The 22230-nt window shown below is 43.7% G+C and overlaps 1 protein-coding gene across 1 annotated transcript in view; it reads right to left on the bottom strand.

The window, feature by feature from the left end:
* Positions 1-22230, bottom strand: part of pard3ba (par-3 family cell polarity regulator beta a) — a 156172-nt gene that overhangs the window by 31950 nt on the left and 101992 nt on the right. The window contains 3 exon segments of the mRNA XM_051428214.1: positions 1454-1562; positions 11214-11492; positions 11785-11895. Of these exon segments, the coding sequence (XP_051284174.1) occupies positions 1454-1562; positions 11214-11492; positions 11785-11895 (499 nt within the window).

Here is a 22230-nt window from a genome sequence, read left to right as displayed (position 1 = left end):
ACTACAGTATTCCTTCACTTTCAGTTGTTCAATTAAAATATTCTGTCACAGTCATTCAGCCATCCTGTTGTGTTTCAATATATTCCATTATCATCTTCTCTATTTTTCTTTCTGTAACCAATATTATTTCTTAGATGTTCTACAGTTTTAGTGTTTCTTTTTCTCACTATGTATGTGTGTGAGTGTGTGTGATTGTGAGTGGGGTGTTTCATTATCGAGCTCCTCAGGGGAGGAACCCACTGCTGGTTTTTACCGTGGACACCGCTGTCATTTTTTTGGTGAAAAACAACAATCAGATCAGAGGTTGTGCCTCACGCTCGCTGCGCTTTAATTGCATCAGAGTTTCGGTACCGGCTGAGTCACGGCGAACCAAGGCAGAAACACATTCCGCACAGGGATGTGTAATGAGTGACGAAGCCCTCCGGGCCACAAAGAAAGGTGCCGTGGTTTGTGTCTGGGAGCGCCTAATGAAGACTGGTTTACAGGATTTCATTGCTCAATAAACAGAGACAACAATAAGCGAGCAAGCGAGAACAGCAGGAGGCAGGTTGTGTCAGGTGATTGGGTATTGGCGATGTTGTCAGTAAATCCATCCCATATTTCCCAGATGCCTCTGCCCCTGTCTTTGCTCAGTTGTGTCATTTAATGAAAAAGAAGTCTTGCTCGGAAGAAATGCCTCTGCTGCGGCCAGATTCAGTGATTCTGATTTGGATCAAAGTGTGATTTTCTGCATCCTTGGGCTCGCTATTAAAAAAATCCCATTTTAAAATGGCTGATAAATGGCTATTGATTTCCATGGTGAGTATGCTGACTTCGGGAGTGTACGGAGGTGAATGAAATGATTCCTCAGGCTGGATCAATACAGGTTCATGGACATTTAGCAGTGCAGCTTGGTTAGGAGAGGCAACTACAGTGAGAGATTTCAGGCTATTGTTGTTCTTGCCAAAATAAGAAGGAGAAAGAAGAGGGAAAGAAGACAACAATATCAGGGAGGAAAAGGAAAAATGGAAAAGTAATAGGATCCAGGAGAAGCAAAGAGAGAAGGTTGTGGAAGAGAGCTAAAGGAAAGGGTGGATGGAAATGTCACTGGTCTAATAGATCTCTCCATAAACTAAATGAGGAGGAGAGCAGTCGCCGCCTCGGTGGCACACAGCACCTCAAAATGTTAACAAGAGAGCTGAAAATAGCCCTAGAAAGGCACAGGGGAAAACAGGCTGAGCTCACAGGAACACTGGAGTGGCTCTGGAGACACATACACACATATTTCCTTCATTTAACAATTCAATCTTTGAAAGTAGTGTCCAGTGTGGGTCTTGCTGTGGCACATGTCATTTCATATCATTTTTCATGGATGTTTAGGGCAAGAAACAAACAAGTGCTCACTGCAAACTTATTTCCTGGTACCAAAAACTGGCCATTTCTAGGCTGCGCACCCACAGGCGTGCACACTCACCCGGTTTGGGTCATGGTCCAGGACTCGGCGTCGTGCAGCGTCAAGCTCCTCGTAGCCTGGAGCGGCTCGGGCCTGCTGGTACTCCCTGCGCAACCCCTGGAGACGATCACTGCAGAGAGACACAGAGGGAGGGAGGTGTAAATAATGGCTGGTGGCTGGTGTTCGGAGAGAAGCTATTATCTAAATCTCAAAGGTTTAGGTAGACAAGGGTTCCCATCATGGCCTTAACTTTAAATCCCATAACTATTCAATGATTTTCCAAAACTAATTCCACGATCTAAAGATGTTGTTCGCTCATTTTAGAGGATAAACAGTCTAATTCTCGCCACAGGAATTGAAAGCAAAGAAAAAGCCAGGTGAAACATGGTGCATTCAGCCTCCTTCTTTGTTAAATCCACCGATATTCTTCTGCCTCGCAGTGACAACCCTTGACAGGGCAGGAAGACTGACAGGTAGACAGATAATATCCACAAAGTACTGCCTCGGAGAAGACATCAGTGCCTGAACTGAACTTTCTACAGCTGACAGAGAAAACTAAAGTGGAAAAAAAGGAACAAAAAACTGTGTAAAAACATTTGATGGATGTTCCTTTTCACTTAAAAGTCACATAGACGAATGCAACGCTCTCCTCAATAGAACTACAGACAGACACATTGACGAGTCAACACCCAAATGATCCTGCTGAACCAGACCTTTGCAGACAGAGAAAAAGAAGAATAACAACAAAAATTAAAAAAGAATGGGGGAAAAAAAGGCGACTGCCAGTGAAGAGATAAGAACTCGGGACAGAATGGGGACAAAACTTAAAGAGAAACATCATCATGCTCACTGGACCTTACTGCAAGATAAGCTACACATACACCTGAGAGTACAGAGCTGAGCACACATAAACAAGCATATGGAGATGGAGAGACACACACACACACACACACACACACACACACACACACACACACAAAAGGAAAAATCGTGCGTCTGACTGAGCATAATCCTTCAGGATGTGCAACCAAAGTATGACACAGTGCTGTCGTTTATCTGTGTTTACTGCCTGCATTGGAAACAGGTATCTAATATTGACACTGATATGCTGTTCGTTTGCTATTTCGTCTTTGGGAGATACACACTGTAAAAATATTCAAACAGAGGAAAAAGAATAATTCCAAAAAACCCAAAAACTTTCCACCCTTCCTCCTGCATGCCCCGAACAACTACAACTACACACAAGGCAGGCCTTTGTCCCACCCGTAAACACCCATGCACAGCCTTCATCAAACAGGCGTTGCGCCTCACATTCTAATGGTCTGACCTCCGGGCAGATATTGACCGAAGTGGAGCGAAGGAGAGAGAGAGCGGGCGAGAGACAGAGAGCAGATAGAGAGGTTCATTAGTGGAGTACATAGCTTACATGTTTAAGTCTCTCTTGCGACCCAGCCTTTAATTAGAAAATCTGGCTGAGACTCTGAGTGTGTGTTTGTGTGTGAAGACAACCTCAGGAATGTATAAAAGTGTGTGTTTCTGTGTGTGCATAGTTAATCCTTGTAATTTGCTATGTGGGACACACTGTGACAGTGCCTGGGTATATACGTACTCTGATTTAATGCAGGCCGCCTTTTATCCAACTCAGTGGGGACGGAGAGCTGAGTCACACACACTTCTCTTCTGCCATCACGTTGATATGCAAAGCGTTGCTATTATTCTGCACGAAACGTGTGTGCGCGTGCCCCTCAATGCAGAATCCCTGTCGACGGTGAGGACACACAGCTCAATCCTGACTCGCTGCCATGAGGAAGGAACTTTCAAGAAGTTCTTGTTGCACTGGTGCAGATGCTTCTGTTTTATAAAGATGGATATCTGAGGTGGCGTTAGACCCAGTACTGTGCTAATTGTTGCTTCTTGAGATTGGTTTAATGGTTGGTTTCAACACACAGCTAATCAATACTAATCTCTGTTTCCCCCTCAAGTGCTGCGTCCTGCAGACAACCTTGCTGTTAAGATATTCACACCTAATGTCTTGTATTATTTATTTATTCGCTTATTACACGCTTTTTTTTTTATTACTCTTACTTAGCCTCTACCGCCCACCAGCCCCACTCCACACACAAACAAACAAACAAACAAACGGACCCTCAGAGAATGGATGCACGGAGCCAAGTTGAGGTTTTTTTTTTACGCCACCCCTCTTCTACCGAAGCCATTAGCCAATCCCTGGGCCCGTAATTAGGGCTGCCATTTTGATTGAGCGTGCGTGTCGCTCTCCAAATGAAACAACACTGTAATTATCTCATTATGCCGCGGCCTCCATCACTGACAACGCCAAATATTATCATATTAATGGCTGAAGACTGAGGCTGATTCTGGATAAAACATTGGGGGGTAGGTGAAGGGGGGGTGGGGTGGCTGTTGAGTAGCAGTTTGATGGGTTGACAATTCAGCAGCCTGCTTTCCAAACAGTGACAGAGGAGGGAGCGAGGGATACGCGAGTGTGTGTATGCGCCTGTGTAAGAACACACACATTTGCGTGTCCTGTCCTATATGTGTGTGTGTGTGTCTGTGTGTGTGGGTGTTTGGAGGGAGACAGGTAGGCTCCCCTGTTGTCATCAGCAGCTAATAACTGCTGCGGATTGCCTGTCTGCAGGCCTGAGGCCAGTTGCACAAACACAACCGATCTAAGTGATCTACACTACTCTCAGTCGAGCAGTGTGATATAAGACTGTGTCATCGAGGAACTTGATTATGTGTTATGTCGAGAAAAAACATTTTGCCGTAAGTACACAACAAGAACACAGCACTAGGATAGGATTGATTTTATTGACACAAATGTTTCTTATATGATGTATGGAGGTGTTGTAAATTCATAAGGGCATTATCTAAGTGTCTAACATGTAAATAGACCACAACTAATCAATAAATCAATAAAGTCTTATTTTGCTAGAAAAGCTCAACCACAGGAATTGATACCACTTAAGTAAGATGTGTTTTTCCCTTCAAGTATCATATTTCATCCATATTTCAGAGTATCTGACTATGCAGGTTGATGTTTGAGCGCGCCGAGAGAAGACGCACTGGAGGAGGATGGGGACAGGAGGAAGAGAGGGAGGAGATGAGACACAGGAGCAGGAAATGAAAGACGCATCAGAAGACAGAATGAGAGCAGGAACCCAAACAGCGGCGCAAAGACGGCGAAGCGAACTTGGAAAAGAGTGAAAGAGAAGAGCAAGGGAACTGGAGTGAGAACAAAACCGCCTGCTGTATGAAAGCGAGCGGTAGAGAGAGAGAGAGTGTGTGTGTGTGAGAAAAGCAACTATCCCGTGGTGTTAGCCAGTGTGGGGGCAGACTAATTAGGAAGTGTGCGCCGCCGCCGGCTGGTTTGGCGACTCCTTCTTGCTGTGGCCAGCTGATTTAAACACAACACACTGGGGGAAAAAGCTCAGGCAGGCAGGTTTTTTTCTCTTTCTTCCCCTTTGCTGCCTGTATGCTGGAGGTAAGCAGACATCAAAGCGCACGGTCAATGTTTGGTTTCCTGGTACAGTACTGGGAATAGAGTCGGACAGAAAGTCAGTGGAGCTCGATGGGAAAACAAAGAGGTTTTCACTGAATCTCAAAACGATTAATAGACAACTAATCGATTAAGCGACTAATAAAGTAATGAAGAATTTACCACAGAGGATCTCCTGATGCACAGCTGGTTTTCACTGGCTGAGTGGCACTCCCCATGACGAACAAACTGATCTTCATGTGTAAAATTGGTGTAATGCCTCTTAAACACGGTGGCTCGATAGTACAGTAATTTGGCTCTAATTATTGCCCCGCATGTCGGCAGAAATTGAGTCAGTGGATCGTGATTTTGTGGAATTGTGGAAATTTTATTTGCAGACAGATAACTAATGACTTAGATAAGGAAGTCATTAGTAACAAACGTCGCCAAATAATCATTATTTTTTTCTGAACTGTGACAAAAAAAGGCAATCATTTTAGTTTTTTTCCTTTCAGGGCATTGAAAATGAAACAGAACGAGAAGGAAAAGTCAAACTTCAGTTACTACTGATCACAATTCAGATATTTCTTACATTTTAACAAGCCAAGAATGGTGGGAACCATTGCCTCACTGATCATTGTGCACCCCAGCATCTGATATGACAGACACATTACTCATCATGTATCTGTTTTTTGTTATTCGACAAGTGCACAGCCATAAAAATGAAACTTGATTAACTCACAATCTAACACTAGTTTCCAGTAACAGTCAGTTCCCTCTGTGTAACTGACCATGAACAAAAGAAAAACTGGAAGCTGCTCGAATACAAAAAGGAAACATTTTAATTGCTCAGATAGAGCACCAGTAAAAGACGCTTTAAAGGCATAGAAGACAAAAATGACTTAATATGCAGTCTGCACTAATGATGTGTTTTTTCATATCCTTTTTCTTTGAGCTCTTCCTCAGGCAGGTGCTGCCTGACAAATAAATCCACAACAGAAAACAAGAGGATGTATTTTCTGTTTGCATACACAATAAAGAAAAAGCGAGTTTCTGCATTTGCCTTAATGGGAAGTCTCCTTATATAATGTCAGCCTTGCACTTCTTTCACGCTGTTTGCTTTCCATCTTTTCTGTCTATACAGGAATAAAACTGTATCTTCAGTGTTGCACCAAAAATGGCAGGGAGAAGAAAAGGAAGCAGGGAAGAAAACCAACACTAGGACCTGTAAAGGGAACCAACAAATCTACACCCAAAAGACCTTGTAACTTCTTTTTAAAAATGTTTCAAGAATTAGTCAAGCCTGTCTAGAGCGATTTGAGAGTTGGACTTTGTCACAGTGTCAGGTAAACTTAGTGGCATGTATTGCTCGTGCCGCAGCTTGAACCACGGTAGAAATGTGGGAGCATGCTCACTGATGTGTCATTTACTTGTCTTAGCTTACAAGCTCACCTTCATCTCTTCTTTTCTTAGCACAATGGTGCATTTTCCAACACACCTCTCTCGACTCTTTACATCTCTCCGCTTCGGCCTCTCTCTTTCTCTCACTGCTCTTTCATCTCATCTCCCCGTTTCTTGCTCCAGCTACAAAGACTGCCTTCTGGCTAATAAAATTTGACAAGCATAGCTAACCTTTTTTCTCCACAGGTCAGCCTCTAGCATAGCTCTAATCAAATGTGACGCCCATCACGGCACACACCTGCCATTGAAGGCGTAATGAAAATGTCCGACAGTAAATTAGGGAGACAGTGCTGGGAGTCCACTGTTGAGAACCTTGACAGGAAGAGAAGTGAGGCGAGGGGAGGGGAGAGGGGGGGGCAGCACTAGCATGTCTCAGTTGGCAAAACTATGCAAACGCACGCAGTCCATGCATGGACGCAGAGGCACGCACGCTTACTTTAAAAAACATTTGGATAAAGCTATATTAGCATCAAGGATTTCAGGCACACACCTTATCCCTCATGTATAATGAGCACATTTCTTCCTCAGCATCATTAAAACAGCGTAATGTAAAAGATGAAAGAATCAGATATGTTGTTCCCTTGGAAACAATGAAAGTTTTGCATGCCGGAGCTTTCAAGGACGGCTTTATAGGAGCATAAGGTACTCTGAAATTGGAGAAGTATATATATACACACATATGCGCACACACATATGCGCACACACACACACACACACATACACACACAGTAAATAAGCTTACACCTATGACTTTTTGTGCAGTGGTGTAAAACTCAACGGACCACACACGCAGCATTGTTGCTAGGTTACACTGGGCATCCTCACAGAAATATTACACGTGGTGGGTGGCTGTGTGCGCAGCTATTTCTGACTGTGTGTGTATGTCTGTGTGCGTCTGTGTGAATGAAAGGCACGGGGGGGGGGGGGGGGTTCCAACCTCATGGCTGGCTGTGTGTGTTTTAACAGATGCACCAACTCTGTGAATGAGTGCTCTCGTCCAAGCCGCAGGTGGTGCAGCGCGAATGGAAATAGCCTGGCGATGAGGGAGCGTGTGTGAGCGGGGACGCGTGATGTGAATGGGCGTGACCGTGGAATACGTGTGTGAGGTCATCCGACATGGCCACCTACGGTTTTTAAAGGAAAGTTCAAGTTTATTACTACTTGGAGCTTGTTTTCATAGTTTAGGGCTTTCACTTGAATTAGTTATAACACTGTGCTAATCAACAAGCAGTGACACAATCAAACAGGTTGTAAACAAGCAAACAGTTTAGTCAGATTATCTAAAATACTCCAGGGGCGGTCTGTAATCTGTGATGGATGTTTACAACAAACAGTTTGGGTAATATTTGAATGCTCATCTTCGTTTTCTCTTCCAAACAAGTTTGTGGACAAGCTGATCTCAACAATTAATAACACAGTGTTATCATAACCAGTAGAAAGTATGGTAAAATCTAAAATAATAAGACCAGATTTGTAATAAATTGGTCCACAACTAGCATATTGTCACCAAGCAACAAAAACAGATCAATATTGTGCTGTTCTTGTGTTATTCTTTTCTTAAATTCAATGAAAAGACTCAAACCAACAATGTGTTCTTCCCTGCCTGAAGAAGTAAATCTTTAACAAATGGCCACAAATATGTCGTTCCACCTTTAACAGCTGGGCGCTGTTGTTTTTAGCATACATTACTCAAACAGGAGCATACAATGCATTAACGGGGACTATATTCCCAAATGCAAATTAATCTACATTTAGTGCATTAGTGACTATTTACATCAGGATGGGAAGTGTATGATCCTGCCTCAGGGTTTTTCCCTTTTGACCATGTTACAGCACTGCAAGTGCAGCATCCTCGGTTAAACTTCAGTCAGAGGCCTTTGTTGCATGTTGCCTCCCCCCCCGCTCCTCTTATTTTCTGTCACTATCTGTCAAATAAATGCCTGAAGAAAGAAAACAATGGAGAGAGAACAAGCCATCTCAGGCTTTGTCTACACAGACAGTACTTGTTAGTGGGATCAATTAATTGCTGGTTTTGGTCTTTTGGTGGGATTCGTTGACAATAAGATAGATTTTAATTACTGATTTATAATATAATGTTATATACAATTTAGTTGAATAATTTCTATAAAAACCAACATGTGCAGTCTGACTGCCCTCTGACAACATTATTAGACATTTATTTCTGTCTTTCTTTGTCTCATACAGATTTAACAAGCCAAAAAAGGCTCCTCATCCATCATGCTAATGCTAAAGACTATCTAATATACATTATGAGCAAAACAGGGGAGGGCGAATGGACAAGTGACACCCCAATAGTGTAAGAGAGACACAGAGATAGAGAGAAAGTGAGGGAGAAAGGGAGAAGAGGGAGAAACAGGCTGGTAATGAAGTACCCACCACTAGTGGATGAGAGCTAAAGTGGTCTAACAGATCTGTCAGGCTGCTAGACTGTGGCTAATTATCCCTCCTCCTCTTTTGTCTGCATCCTCTGCTCTGTCACTTCTTCCCTCTCGAATTTACTCTGCCTATCTAACACGTTTTCTCCCTCTCCATTTTGGCTCTGTCCGTCTTCCCTCTTTCTCTGCACTCTTTTCCTGCTTTCCCTTTTTCTCTCTGTCCCTCCGTCTGTCACTTCTTTCCATCCCCATCTGTCTCCTTTCCATGTCCAACCTCTCTCTCTCTCTCTCTCTCTCTCTCTCTCTGTACCTTCTCTTTTTCTGGATGAGATTGGGTATCTGGGGCTTAGTTTTTGATTTGCAAGTCAATAGTAATTTCTGTCAGACAGTTTAAGTTGAGGGAAGTTTTAATGTCGCCTGTATTATTTCATACGGGAAATGATAAATTTGCATTAGAATCCTCTCTAGATTTTCTCCTTTTTCCTCTTTCACATACAAATTTGGCTGCAAGTTAAACTCAAAAACTTCAGCAGTAATAATATATAATATGGAAGGAATGACAACACTGATAAGCAGTGCACTTCTGCAAGCATTAAGCCTTCTCTTATTGCCTCTAAATACTTCACAATTCCTTCTTTGCACACACACAATCCTTCAAAAGTTTGGAATCTACCACAAAAGCTTCATTTTTTCCAGATATTTTCTGAATGGTCTTTCATGCTTTTAGGGTGTAGAAAGTCTTTTTTACAAATAGATGTTATTTTGTATGGAGGGCTTGCAAAAAACGTTATGTTTTTGGAGAATAAAACAGAGTTTTACCAGACGGACAAGTGAAAGGGCAGATAAAGATAGCTCTGAGCAAGAAAACTATTTGAAATGTCAATAAAACATGATTCATTACAATGCATGAATTATACTGTTTATCTATGTTAAAAAAACAGCCATTATTGAAAGAAAGAAGAAACCATCAATGTAACAGTCGATACCAAACTTTTGTGCAGCTATAGGTCTATTCATGTGTTTTTATATGAGAAATAATATGTTATATGTTCAGCATAGGTATAATTTTGAAGGGCATGTGGGAAAACTTCATCAATATATTCAATTTAAAATTCAACAATGCCAATTCATAGCTTTCAGGGTGTTTACATCCGCAGTAGGTCGACAGTGCAGAATCATGCAGCAAGGCAATGATGTCATAAATATAGACAAGGTAACGCCAATACCAATTTGCGCCCTGATAAGGCGAGGGGGTTGCAATCTGCAACTAAACTGCTAGAAGCCACTAAATCCTCCACACTGGTCCTTTAAATTAAAGCTGAGAGTTAGCACTTCCTACCCTCATAGTCATTCTATCACTGTAAAACCAGTGTGTACAGAGCAAACACAACAAAAATGTGTCCCTGCCCTCGCCCCTTTTAACATCCCTGCGTATGCATTCATTCTTATTGCTCATCGTACGGCATCCATGAACACCTCAGACTGCGGCGAGTAATTTCCGTCGGATTCATTTTGCATTCATATGTGTATTGAGAGCCAGCCACCAGTGATTGCCTCTGCCTAGAACACATTATAGTGCCAAGCGTGAGCAGACAAGGACGTGTGTGTGTGTGTGTGTGTGTGTGTGTGTGTATGTATGTGCATGTCAGTAGGGGTGTGGGTGAGAGAATGAGACGCAGGGAGAGAGGATGTACTATTTGTAGAGCATTAACCATAGAGTGGGACTCCTAGCTGAGTCCATAGCGAATTCTTAAAAAGGAAGGCAAAACATGCAAAACATGAATGTTTCTTAATATTTTATGCTTGGCATCAAAACTGACCTCAGACAAACTTTTTGTGCACATCACTTCCAAGTTCTGCTATGAATATTATGAAAAAATGTAATTATCAAGTAGAAATAATCACCGCGCTTTCAGAGATTTTAAAGATTTACAAAGGTCAAAGTGATCGCAAACAAAACAGAAGAGTTACATAAATCATGCATGGCATTATTGTATAAGTGTGTGTGTGTGTGTGTGTGCAAACAAGAGAGTGTAACTACAGTGTAAGAACGCGCTCATGTTTTATGCATCCTCCGGCTTGGCAGACCATGAATGTAGAGATGTGCAAATACTCCCTCACTCATGCTGGTCAAGCCGCGGTCTGTGACCTTGTGTGCGCACACCTACACACACACACACCTACACACACACACACACACACCTACACACACACCAACACACAAAAAACAAAAACACACACACACACACACACACACACACACACACACACACACACACACACACACACTACCACAACTGCAAACACATTATGTATCATAAGAATACTAAAACTTAAGAGAGAGCCAGCAGAAGTTGGGTTCTTGTAAGTATATATATATATATATATATATATATATATATAATCAAGCCCCTCCCTCCCCTCTCACCCGTCTGCCGGTGTTTGATGCTGGGGCGGGGGTCTGTGCTTGTTGACCTTGGCGTATAGCCCATCCAGCTCCTCGGAGTAGGCCTGTGGCAGGTTAGGACCCCCTATCAGCGCTGCGGGGGAGGGAGTGCGACTGATGTATGACGGCGGCGACGGCTGCTGCTGCTGGCGGAAGTTGTTGATGCGGGCGTAGTTGGGGTCGCTGTCGTCGTCGTCCATGTCGGGGAGGGAGGCTGGGGTGACGTGGCCGGAGCGGGTATCGGCGTAGCGCGGATCGTAGCTGTGAGACGGGAGGGGAAGAGGCAGTTAGACACGGGGACAATACAATCTTCATCTGTTCTATGATTGTGGCGATATGATAGGCAGCTGTTTTGGGAGGGCCAGGAGGGCCCCTGTTGCTGCACGAGGATGATTCACAACTTGTCAGGTAAGGTGACAATCACAACACTTTAATACACCGGCAAACACTCTTCTATGATTGTGTGAACTTTCTGGCTGTAAATCTCTCTTTTGACACTCTAAACTGTGAAAAACCAACACAGAGGCGTGTTCCGCCCACGTCTGGTTCATACCCGTCTCTGTTGTCAGGAATCCTGTCCAGCTCCTCTTCACTTAAGGCCTCCAGTTTGTTTTTGGAGGCTTTGGCAGCATCTTTGCTCTTGTCATCTTTCTTCTTACCAAACCTGGACCAAAAAAAAAAAAAAAAAAAAGGGACACAAAGGCATAAAGGTGAGTTTTAAATGACCTGAATGATTCTGTGATAATGGAAACGGATTGTGTTTTGTGCAACTTCCTGTTCACTTTTATCATTTTAAAACAGCAGGTAAATGAATCTGCAGGCTGCCAAACGCACTTTCATTTTGGAGGGAAGGTTGATGTGCTCTAATAGGATCTTTTTGGAGACTTTTATGATGAAACAATAAACCGCTCAGGCAACAGAGCTCGCACGAGTTGATGAAAGAGGCTCTTTAACTCGCACAACACGCAAAACGCCACACACGCACTCCACCTTGCATCACGTTTCCAAATGTTGACACACACATGCGCGCTGCTAGGCAAACTCATTCCTACTCCAGTGCGTTCATTAGTGGCTTCGCCTGGGAAAAGACTGCTTAATGATAGATATGGTTATAATGTCACAGCAGGCACTGGCAATCCACAGCGTGAGTGTGTGTGTGTGTGTGTGTGTGTGTGTGTGTGTGTGTGTGTGTGTGTGTGTGTGTGGGGGGCACGTGGACAGGGCAGCATATGGAGCATGAATATTTCAGCATTTTGTCCAATAAAATAGCTCTTATACCGCGGTGTGTTATGTTTTTCTTATCAACTTTGCCATTACGACCATCATCATCATTATCATTCAGTCTTTTTACAGGCAAAATGTACTTGTCACTTCTGTTTCGAGTTATAATGAAGCTCTGCTTCGCACTTTCAAGAAATTAGCCTATCCTTTTCTCTTAAATATTTCATATTCTTTTATCTCTCCTTCACATCGTCTTTCTCACCATGCCCACCTCTCCTCTCTCTCTCTCTCTCTCTCTCTGTGTCTCACTCGCCAACCTACTTCTCTTTTTCTCCTCTCGCCCTCTCCTTTCCTCTGCGCTCCTGCTGAGCCAATCTAATGTCTGTGTTTATCTCATTAACAGCGAAGGCACTTCTCATTACAGCTACAGGCGGATACGTGGCCTGAATGGTAACCCTGCTGGCCCCGGCCGAGAGCGGGCGCGTGCGGCATCGGACGGCGCCGCGAAACCTGTACAGGGATGCCACGGCAGCCTGGCACCATCCTGCAGAGCAATTAGTGTTGTTTTTTAGCTAATCTAACCCACTTCACTTCTACTCGTGTGTGTTAACGTTGCCAACAGCAAGGCGGATATGCACCTTGCTTGCTTTTTGCTGTGGAGAAGGCACAGAGAGGTGACCAATCAAAGGATCTTCTTTTAATACAGTCCCTTTATGTTTGTATGTCCTATGTTTAGGCTCTGTGGTCCCATTCAAGCAGTTCTATATACTAAGGAATTTTATTTAAAGCTCCTGAGCATTCATGGTCCACACACACAGTTTTTTCTACAGTACTGACTTCAGTGCCGATGTTCTGATCATTTAATATTGCTGTTCCAAACAAGTTCAAAATCTGAGTAGAAGAACTTTAAGTCCCCCGCGTGGATCAAACTCCCAAAACATGATGCTTCACTTCCCAAGATGCAACTCAATCTGTGTGGGTGTGTACAGACAAATTAATTACATCTATATTATTCTTATTAGTAGTAAGAGTCACCTCACCTAACTCCAGCCCCTCTCATCTTTAACCTGAGCTGAGTTGGTACGTTCCCATGAGGTCAAAATAGATTTTTGTGGTGTTATTGCGTATGTCTACGCCAGTATTCAGCCCAACAACAACAAAGTAAGTCATTTTTTAGGTATTTTGGTGTTTGGTGTAGCGCTACCTGTGCAGCAGTAGGGGCGTAACACAAACTCGCCACTACTGGCTACTGAAAACGCCGATTAGTATCCACAACAAGTGCTTCCCTAGTTGCCTGTTTTTACATAAATATGAGGAAGCAAACAGCGCTCTGTTTCATGGGAACTTTAATCCCAAACAGAAATAACCTTCATCATCATCATCACCAGGGAGGACTTGACATAGCTCCTCTAGACCTCCGCAGCCACCACTGGTGGGGTGTGGAATCCACACAGTTTCACGCTGATCTCTGAGCCATTTTAGGAAGTTTAAATCTGTCGTGTGCAACATCCCCACTTTATCTTTATTTTTCCTTCAGGTGATGTCACCGGTGCTAATGTCTTTCCACCTGACTTCCTAGAGATCACTTGCCACAGGAAGAGTGTGGGCGCTGCCGCAGCGTTATTTTTCTGCACATTTCTTTCTTGGAACTATTTTTTGATTCTCTAAGTACTCCCACATTATGCGGGAGCTAAAAGCAGACTACCAATTACCTCAGTGATAAGCATATAGAATTCAGTATTGTATGAAAGGAATTTCAGCACTTTTAATCTTAGTATGCATCAATAGACATATAATTATATTACACATAAATATATGATTATCCAAAATCCCAGGTTTATCTAGCTGAGCTGCCTGGGAGATAAGCCCCACCTTCAGACACACACACACACACACACACACAGACACACAGAGCACCTTAATCAACATTCTGAGGGGGCAGAGGTCCACAGTTGGACCCATCATTATATCTGCATTAATTAGGGAAGCCTCTTTTTCTCACTGCATTGTCTGAGAAGAGATGGAAGGAGAAAGAAGGGGGGAGACGAAGAATGGGAGTGGGAATCCCAATTAGAGACATGTACCTGCCATGAGGGAGGTGGTTATCCCCCTCCCTCTCCCATTATCTTATCCCTTCTTCATCGCCAAAACTCCCATCTTCTCCCATTGCGGCGAGCCAACTGTTTGTTAACGACATCTCATTGCTTTCCCTTTCTCTCTCTCTCTGCCTATTTCTTTCTTCTTTTTGTATTACTTGCTCTCTGTTCTTTGTTTCGTTTATTAATTCCGTCCCTTCCTAGGACAGTTTCTGCTCTGTCACTCTTTCAGAAATCTGACAGTTAATTTCCTGTTGAGTGCCAGATGGCTGCTGGATGGAAAAAGAATAAACGACAGAACTTTACTGTACGCACACATATGGGCACACAAACACACACACACACACCCACCTACAAAAAACAAAATGAAGTAACTCAGACAGGCAGACACGCTCACAATCTGGAAACCCCTTATATTGCACACAAACGCAGGTAAGAAGCCACACACACTCAAGTAGACAGCTATATACATCAACGCAGGCGACACACACACAGGAACTCTGTGGGGAACTGCAAACAGTCTCATGGAATAGGACATCTCATTAACTTAGCATTATCTACCTACACAACCACTCCATCAAACTCTCATTAGGGAGAAGTAGGGGGTCCGAGTGAGTCGGGCTGCTCTGGTGTCCCATTTAATACACTCCCCACTGTCACTGGAGCTACTGGGAACCATTATTACTGTGTCGCTGTCATCATTAGCCCGACGCTCCCGTCGTCGCCTTAGCGTCCCCTCTGCAGGCCCCGGGTTCTGAGAGGAGACGATGCTGGACTGGGAACGACAGTTCCTGCCAGTACATTTGTCACTATAAAGTATATTGGGGAGTAGTATATTTATCTTCTTTTTAAAATGCAGAATAATATGAATTCACAAGGAAATGCTGAAAGAAAATACAATTTTACAGTTTTGTTATCATCATCATTTTCTAAGAAAGCTGTTTTGAAACAAATTTGTTCATCTGCTTCTTAGATTCATCTCTCCATTTGCCTGAATCTCCAGTGAAAAGCCAAAGTCAGCCATAATAGATGATAACTACTGTGATTTGCAAAATCAACACCCTGATTTGGACAAAAAGCAGCCAGCCAGTCGCTCTGAAAACTCGCTGCAAAGCAAGCGGCTGTTAAGAAAACTGGACTGACTATAATTACTACAGCTACTGTCATTCTCATTACCACAGGAGAGGGGGGACGACGTGCATGCGCTCGGTTAGCCGTGCTCTAATGAGGCTCTATATGTAACATGGAGATCAGAGCTAGCCAGTGCGGTGATGTCACCAATCTGACCTGTGCAATTAGCCCTCCAGGGAGGGAGGGGCAGGGCCAGAGAGAGCAAAAGAGCTCACTCTATTACACTAAACTTAACTACTACACATCATTTTCCTCCCAGAACGCATCAGATCTCTGCAGCCACGAGCAAAACATTTCGTCTCTCTGCAGACCAAACAGTGTCACGACGGCCTTTTCTCGAGAAATCTTTCAAGAAATCATGTCTTCGCTCCCCGTTCTCAGCATTAGCAGAGCTTTGTTTTCTGCAATTGTGACAACAACTCTGACGGTGTGCGGTGTGAGTTGAGTGAGTGTAGTCTTAATAAGCTTTCCTATCTGGTGCAGCAGGGAGTCAGTGGGTGGTTGGTTATCGCCAGGCATAACGAGGGATGTGAGAATGCTGTCTGGCACTGTGTGTGTGTGGAGGAAGTCATGTTTTCAGGACCAGGACAAGGATTTAATTGACGTGTGTGTACGTGTACATTATGTGTGTGAGCTCACATGCTCGCGGATTTGATGAAACCTGTGAACACCTTGCCATACAGTGTCTGAGGTGAGGCTCACAAACACAAACAAACACACACACACACACACACACACACACACACACACACACACACACACATACACATACACATACACATACACATACACATACACACACAAAAATATACACAAGCTAAAGCTCCACACAAACTGAAACACACACAACAGCACAGCAGAGCATGGCTCATCTCGGGTTTAGCATCCTGTCTACCTTGAAAGCAGAAGAAAGGAGATATGGAGCACAGAAGATAGCTAACTAAATAAGAGGAGAAGAAAGGAGGGGAAAAGCACAATAATGAGAATATTTATTTGTAGATGACTTTAAACAAAGCAGGTTACAAAGTGCTTCACGAATGAAAACAGATAATGGAAAAAGTACAAAGTAAAGACAAAGTAATGAAAGGTAATTAACTGGATCAGAATAAAACCGGTGGTCGAGTTGGGTAAAATCAAGGAAAAACAAAAAGGAAACGTGTACAAGCTATAAACTGTGTTTTTAGAAGAGATTTCAAAGATGACTGAGCCAGCCTTTACTTCCTCGAACTGTTCATTTTCAGTGCCTCAGGGCCTGACTGCGAAGACTCACAACAGCCAAAGGACCTCTGGTCGAGGATCTCAAGCTACGTACAGGGTCACACGGAATAAAAGTTTAGAAGAATTAGGTATTGGGCCACAAGGAGCCTTCAATGTCATCAGTAATGTCTAAAAAATGATCCTGAATCATACTGGGAGTAATAGCAGTATGTAAAGCAAAGTCTGCAGCAAACTCTGAGCAAACAACAGCGGCAGGAAGTTTTGAAGAGAGATGTAGCTTCTGATACCATGATCTTAACATAGTGTGCCATCATTCTAACCGCATTTTCTACCGCTTTTTGGACGGTCTAAATCAATTTCAAGGACTTTATTTTACCCCCCAAAAAGTCCCTGCTCGGGGGATAATGATTCCCAAAGCACAGGAACTGATCAACAGCAATCACTACTTACAGTACTTTGCAAACAACGGGGTGAAGAAACGCTTTAGTTCCTTGAAAAGAAGTTCCTGGGACTTAAGGGGGGGGGGTTCTCCAAATATTCATTCACAGTCTGTGGCCAGTCAATAGATTTTTTAACTATATCTAAGGTGATAAATACGTGATCGGACAAGCCACATGGTCTCAACACTTGAATGACTAATAAACAGAACACAGAGTTTTCTTGCCACAGGCTTGATACGTTCTAAGGGAAGAAGTAGGCGGCAAACAGCTCAGAGCAAGTGAGAAAACTGGCCAAATATCCTGTTTGCCTTGGAAAATGAATGAGAGCAAGACAGAGAAGTAAAAAAGAAGCAGAGTGGGTGAAAGAGAAAAGACTGCAAAGAAAAAAGAATGAGTAAGTAAGAAAAAGGGAATTAAATGAGCAAGCCAGAAAACGTGCGAGCTGGCTAAATAGATCTGCCTTGGAGAATAAATGAGGGACGCTAAGAATAAGAAACAGCCGGAGAAAGAAAGAGAGAAAGAAAAAGTGAAAGAAAGGAAGAGAGAAGGATGGGTGAGCCAAAGCTCCCGCGAAAGTGCAGCTCGGCTGGGGAGGAATAAGGAGCTTAGGAATATATAGAAGCAATGCTGCTGCGTTCAGAGGCACAGGGAGAACAGTTAATCAGCCAAGCAGAAATGTTATCGCAGTAATTAGATTGCTCTGTATGTATTTGGAGAGGAGCGCACATATCTCAGTAGAGTTTGCAGTGAAGAGAGAAAAGAGGGAGACAGATAGAGGGAGGGTGAAAGGGAAACAAACTGAGGAGGAAGACACAGAGAGAAATGGGAGACACAGAGAGAGAGAGAGAGAGAGAGAGAGAGAGAGAGAGAGAGAGAGAGAGAGAGAGAGAGAGAGAGAGAGATTAACACTATAGAGAGTTGTGATGTAACACGGTGCCTCCTTCTCCTGTTCTGGCAACGCGGCGCTGCTTCGCGGTGAGACTAGTCGGAAAATATTTCAGGCTTGAAATAAACAGAATAGCATTCATGGCAAAAAATAGACAACAAGCGCTCTTTAAAATTGGTGTGGTTTCCTGGTGGAACTAAGGATCAGGCTACAAGTAGCTTGTCACCCAACAACAAGGTCAGGCCAGGCCACTGAAAAACCCCTGTTGGGACTGACGGCACCATCAGCCAATCTAGGGCCTTTTTGTGGGGGAAAAAGGCCCCGCCTTTGTTCGATAATGAAAACAGCCAGCAGGTCCTCAGTTTTCCCCACCGGGCATAATTAAATTTATTTATCCGACTTCCTCTCCATATGCCCTGCGCCGCATACCAGCAATTTGGCCCAAATCAGCTTCCATTAATGGCTGATATTAGCAGTGATAGGAGTGGAAAAAGAAGGAGAGAGTGTGTGAGAGAGAGAGACAGAGAGAAAACTGCAGCTAAGAAAGATCCACCCGATGCTAATCGGAGTTAAAACAGCTCCACTTAGGATGTATTAATAATGTAGGGAGGAAGATGCGAGTAGAGGATTCATCCGTTAGCTCTTATTTTCATATCTAATTCTTGACTCAATTTCATAGGAAAAGAAAGAACCCCCTGACCGAGCCCAAGTGGCCTCTGCATGAGAGGATTTTCAACACTGTGTTGCCTGTGCAGTAAACAACCTTGCAGTAAATATATGATGATCAAAAGGGGAAAGAATCATTTTAATTTCCTTTTTAAATGACTGTAATTTAACACCTGGAGGAGGCAAGATGGAGGCAGGCCGACAGGTATGAATGCACAGCAGGTTGTTCTCAGGGGAACAGCGAGCAGACATAAAAATCTTTTCTTAATCAACGCCTAGCCAGTCCCCCGAGCCCCGATGGCTCAGCCAGACAAAAGAGAGAGGGATGGAGGGATGAGAGAAAAAAAGGAGGGGTGTCAGGAAAGGACACAGGAACAGGTAGGTAAATGAGAAGAAGAAACAAAGAAAATGAGGCAGGAAGGAGAGGGACGGGGGAAGAGGGGGTGAGAGAAAGGAAATGAAGGGAGGAGGAGGGAGAGAAACAGAAGGGGAATGTGGGGATGTATGACAGACAACAGGAAAGTTAAAGGGGAGGAAAGAGGTGAAGAGAAAGGGGAAAATAGGGAGGGAAATGCAGAATAAAGTGAAAGAGAGGAAGACTGAGATCAAGGGATGGAAGCAATAAATGACAAGGAGAGGGTACTGAGAAAGAGAAAAAACAGGCATGAAAGGGGAGAGAAAGGGAAGAAAACAGAGAGAGGAGCAAAGTACTGCAGAAAAGGAGGGAGAGGAGAAGGAGAGGTTTTTTTTTTTTTCTCCGACAGCGTGAGTTGCCAGAGCGCCGCGCTGTCCAGGGGCCGCCTGGTGAAATATGGGCTTCCCTTTAATTGTTTGCATTCTGATGTGTGGCATATTTTAGCGATTCCACACAAAATCCGTCGCCCCCGGCAATTTGTCTTGTCTTTTCTCTTCCCCTTCCCACTTCTGTCAGGGAAGCCATTAATATTAAACGATACCAATGGGCCTCACCCCTCATTCTCACACCATGCCACGGTGGAAGGCTGTTTGTATGTTGTCTCTGTGTGCGTAAATAAAGTATATACAGTCCAAGCAAGCATCGGGAACTGGGTGGCAGCTACAGTGATGGTGGTGGATAATTCAGTGTAACAGGGTAATGTCAATTCTCAGTGATCCTAGCACCACAAATAAAGTTTCATCCACATTCACTGTATTGGGGCAGGAGCAGAAATCCCAGAGGCACGTATCTTAAAAAAAAAAAAAAAAAAACCTGGGCAAATAAAACCAAAACTATCTGAGTGGCACTGGTGGAAAGCTATCCGTGTTCAAAATGTACGGCCTTAATTAGCATTTTTTGTCTTTTTCCTTTAACACTCAGTGCATATTAATGGGTGGAGAATGAATGTGCATGCATGCATTTGAATTCATGTTGGATAATTTGGATCCTGTGAGATTAGAGGTTTTAATGTGAGTGAATAAAATAAAAATGTTTTGATACCCTGAACTGCTGCAGAGTGTTGGTATATTTACTTCTGAAAAACTCTGTGAACTAACTAATTTCTTCTTTTTTTAAATTCTTAACATTTTCCCAGCTGGAGGCTAGGGAAAAGGCTAGGTCACCGTGGCTCCAGATGAGAGCCATTGGCAGACTGGGAAAGGTTAGACTCTTGGCTCCTCCGGCCCTCCACACATCCTCAGACAAGAAACACTTAACCTTCTCCGTCTGGAAAGAGGAGGTCACGCTCTGTGTGTGTTTTAGTGGGAGATGCGTGAAGGGGCAAGGAAAAACACAAGGCGAGTGGGAGCGTCTGTGTGTGTTCTTGCATGTGTGCGACATTAGTGGATCTTAAATGACAGAGGAAGTCCATCCATCACTCGTGGCATGAAGATGACTGGATAGGACATAACATCCATTGGAGGTGTAATCGCTTCCTGGCGCCCCCGTGCTCTGAGTGTATGTGTGTGCTCGAGTACGTAAGATCAAATGCTAATTGGTCGTGACTGTTTCCTGTGGCCACATGAATACCTTTAATTGGCCGGTGAGTGATGGGCAGTCGGCTGCCGAAATGCCGCTGAGCTGTCTGGCTGATACGGATGTGTCTGCACTTCAAACCGTCCGCCCCTCGGGGTCAATCCAAATGTCATAACTCGATAGGAATTGATGGATCGTGAAACTGATCAACATAAATGGAAGTCTCAGCTCATGGCCTCATTTGATAATTACCTTATGGACAATAATTCACTGTACAAATGTGGGTATCATGTTCCTCAGCGGGATGAGTCACAGACGTTACCGGTAGAAATAAAAATGAAGGGTTTCATTCCTAAATGAGATCTCTGCCATTTGAGAAATGTGACAGCTACTCTGGTGAAATGGTTGCTGGCAAAACTCTAGAGAACATTATCGAGTGATTAGCTTTCTGAAGATTGCTCCTCACATAACAGAGGATGTAAATCAGTATTAAACATTAAGGAAGATAAAATACGGATAGATAATTTGGCAGACTAAACAAGAATAATTTAAAAGTTATAGACCTTGTAACTCCAAAACTTCCTAGGAAACTCTGGAAGGAGGAGGTAAACAAGCTGTTTAGAAGCCTATGAATAAAGTAATTAATTCTTCAACTGCTCCGGTGGAGCTACTTCACGGTCAAACTGCGGAGGAGTGAGTCGGCATCCCTGCCTCAGCCCTCCCCCCTCCCCGCTGAACACTGGAGCTGTAAATAAGAGAGAGCTCTGAGCCAAACGGTGTGGTTGAAGAAGAGGAAGGGAGGCAGGTGTAGCCAGGGCATGAAAGACAAGGAACATAAAAGGCTTTCGTGTGAGAAGAGAGGGGGAATTTCAAGGGGATGGCATGAGCGATGTAGAGAGCGAGAGCGACAGAGAGGGAGAGAGAGGCAGGGGCGGGAAGGTAAGGCGGAGGCCTGTTATGACTGCCCCTTTATCAGCTGATATATATGCATGAGGATTTCCTCATCATCTCCACTGTCAATTCCCCCTTCCCTCTGATATTTGACTGACAGCTCGCATCAACACCAATAAACCCACATCATTTCAGGAAAGCTGCCCATCGTGCCGGATGGAGGGTAGAAATGGAGGAAAAAAGTTAATTTGTTTTTCCGGCGGCTGCCGACGGTGATAGCGCCCGTGTTTGTTTGCCTCCATGGCAAAGTTGTAAATTAGAACTGTGCCTCAATAGCGGGTACAGGAAGCTACTTCTGCTGTGCGAGAGCTCATTTTCAACGACTGGAAAAATACTTGGCAGCTTTTTGTATTTAGGGTGGCAGGAGTCTTGCAGGGAGCAAATTGTGCACAAATCGGAATTATGAAAAGAAAAAAGAAACAGCTGTCATTTTAGGACTCTCAATAAGGGGTGATTCACT

This window comes from Dicentrarchus labrax, unplaced genomic scaffold, assembly GCF_905237075.1.
Source record: "Dicentrarchus labrax unplaced genomic scaffold, dlabrax2021, whole genome shotgun sequence".
In the NCBI taxonomy this organism is placed as follows: Eukaryota; Metazoa; Chordata; class Actinopteri; family Moronidae; genus Dicentrarchus; species Dicentrarchus labrax.
Note: the sequence above shows the minus strand (reverse complement) of the source record. Positions and strands in the feature narration are given on the sequence as shown.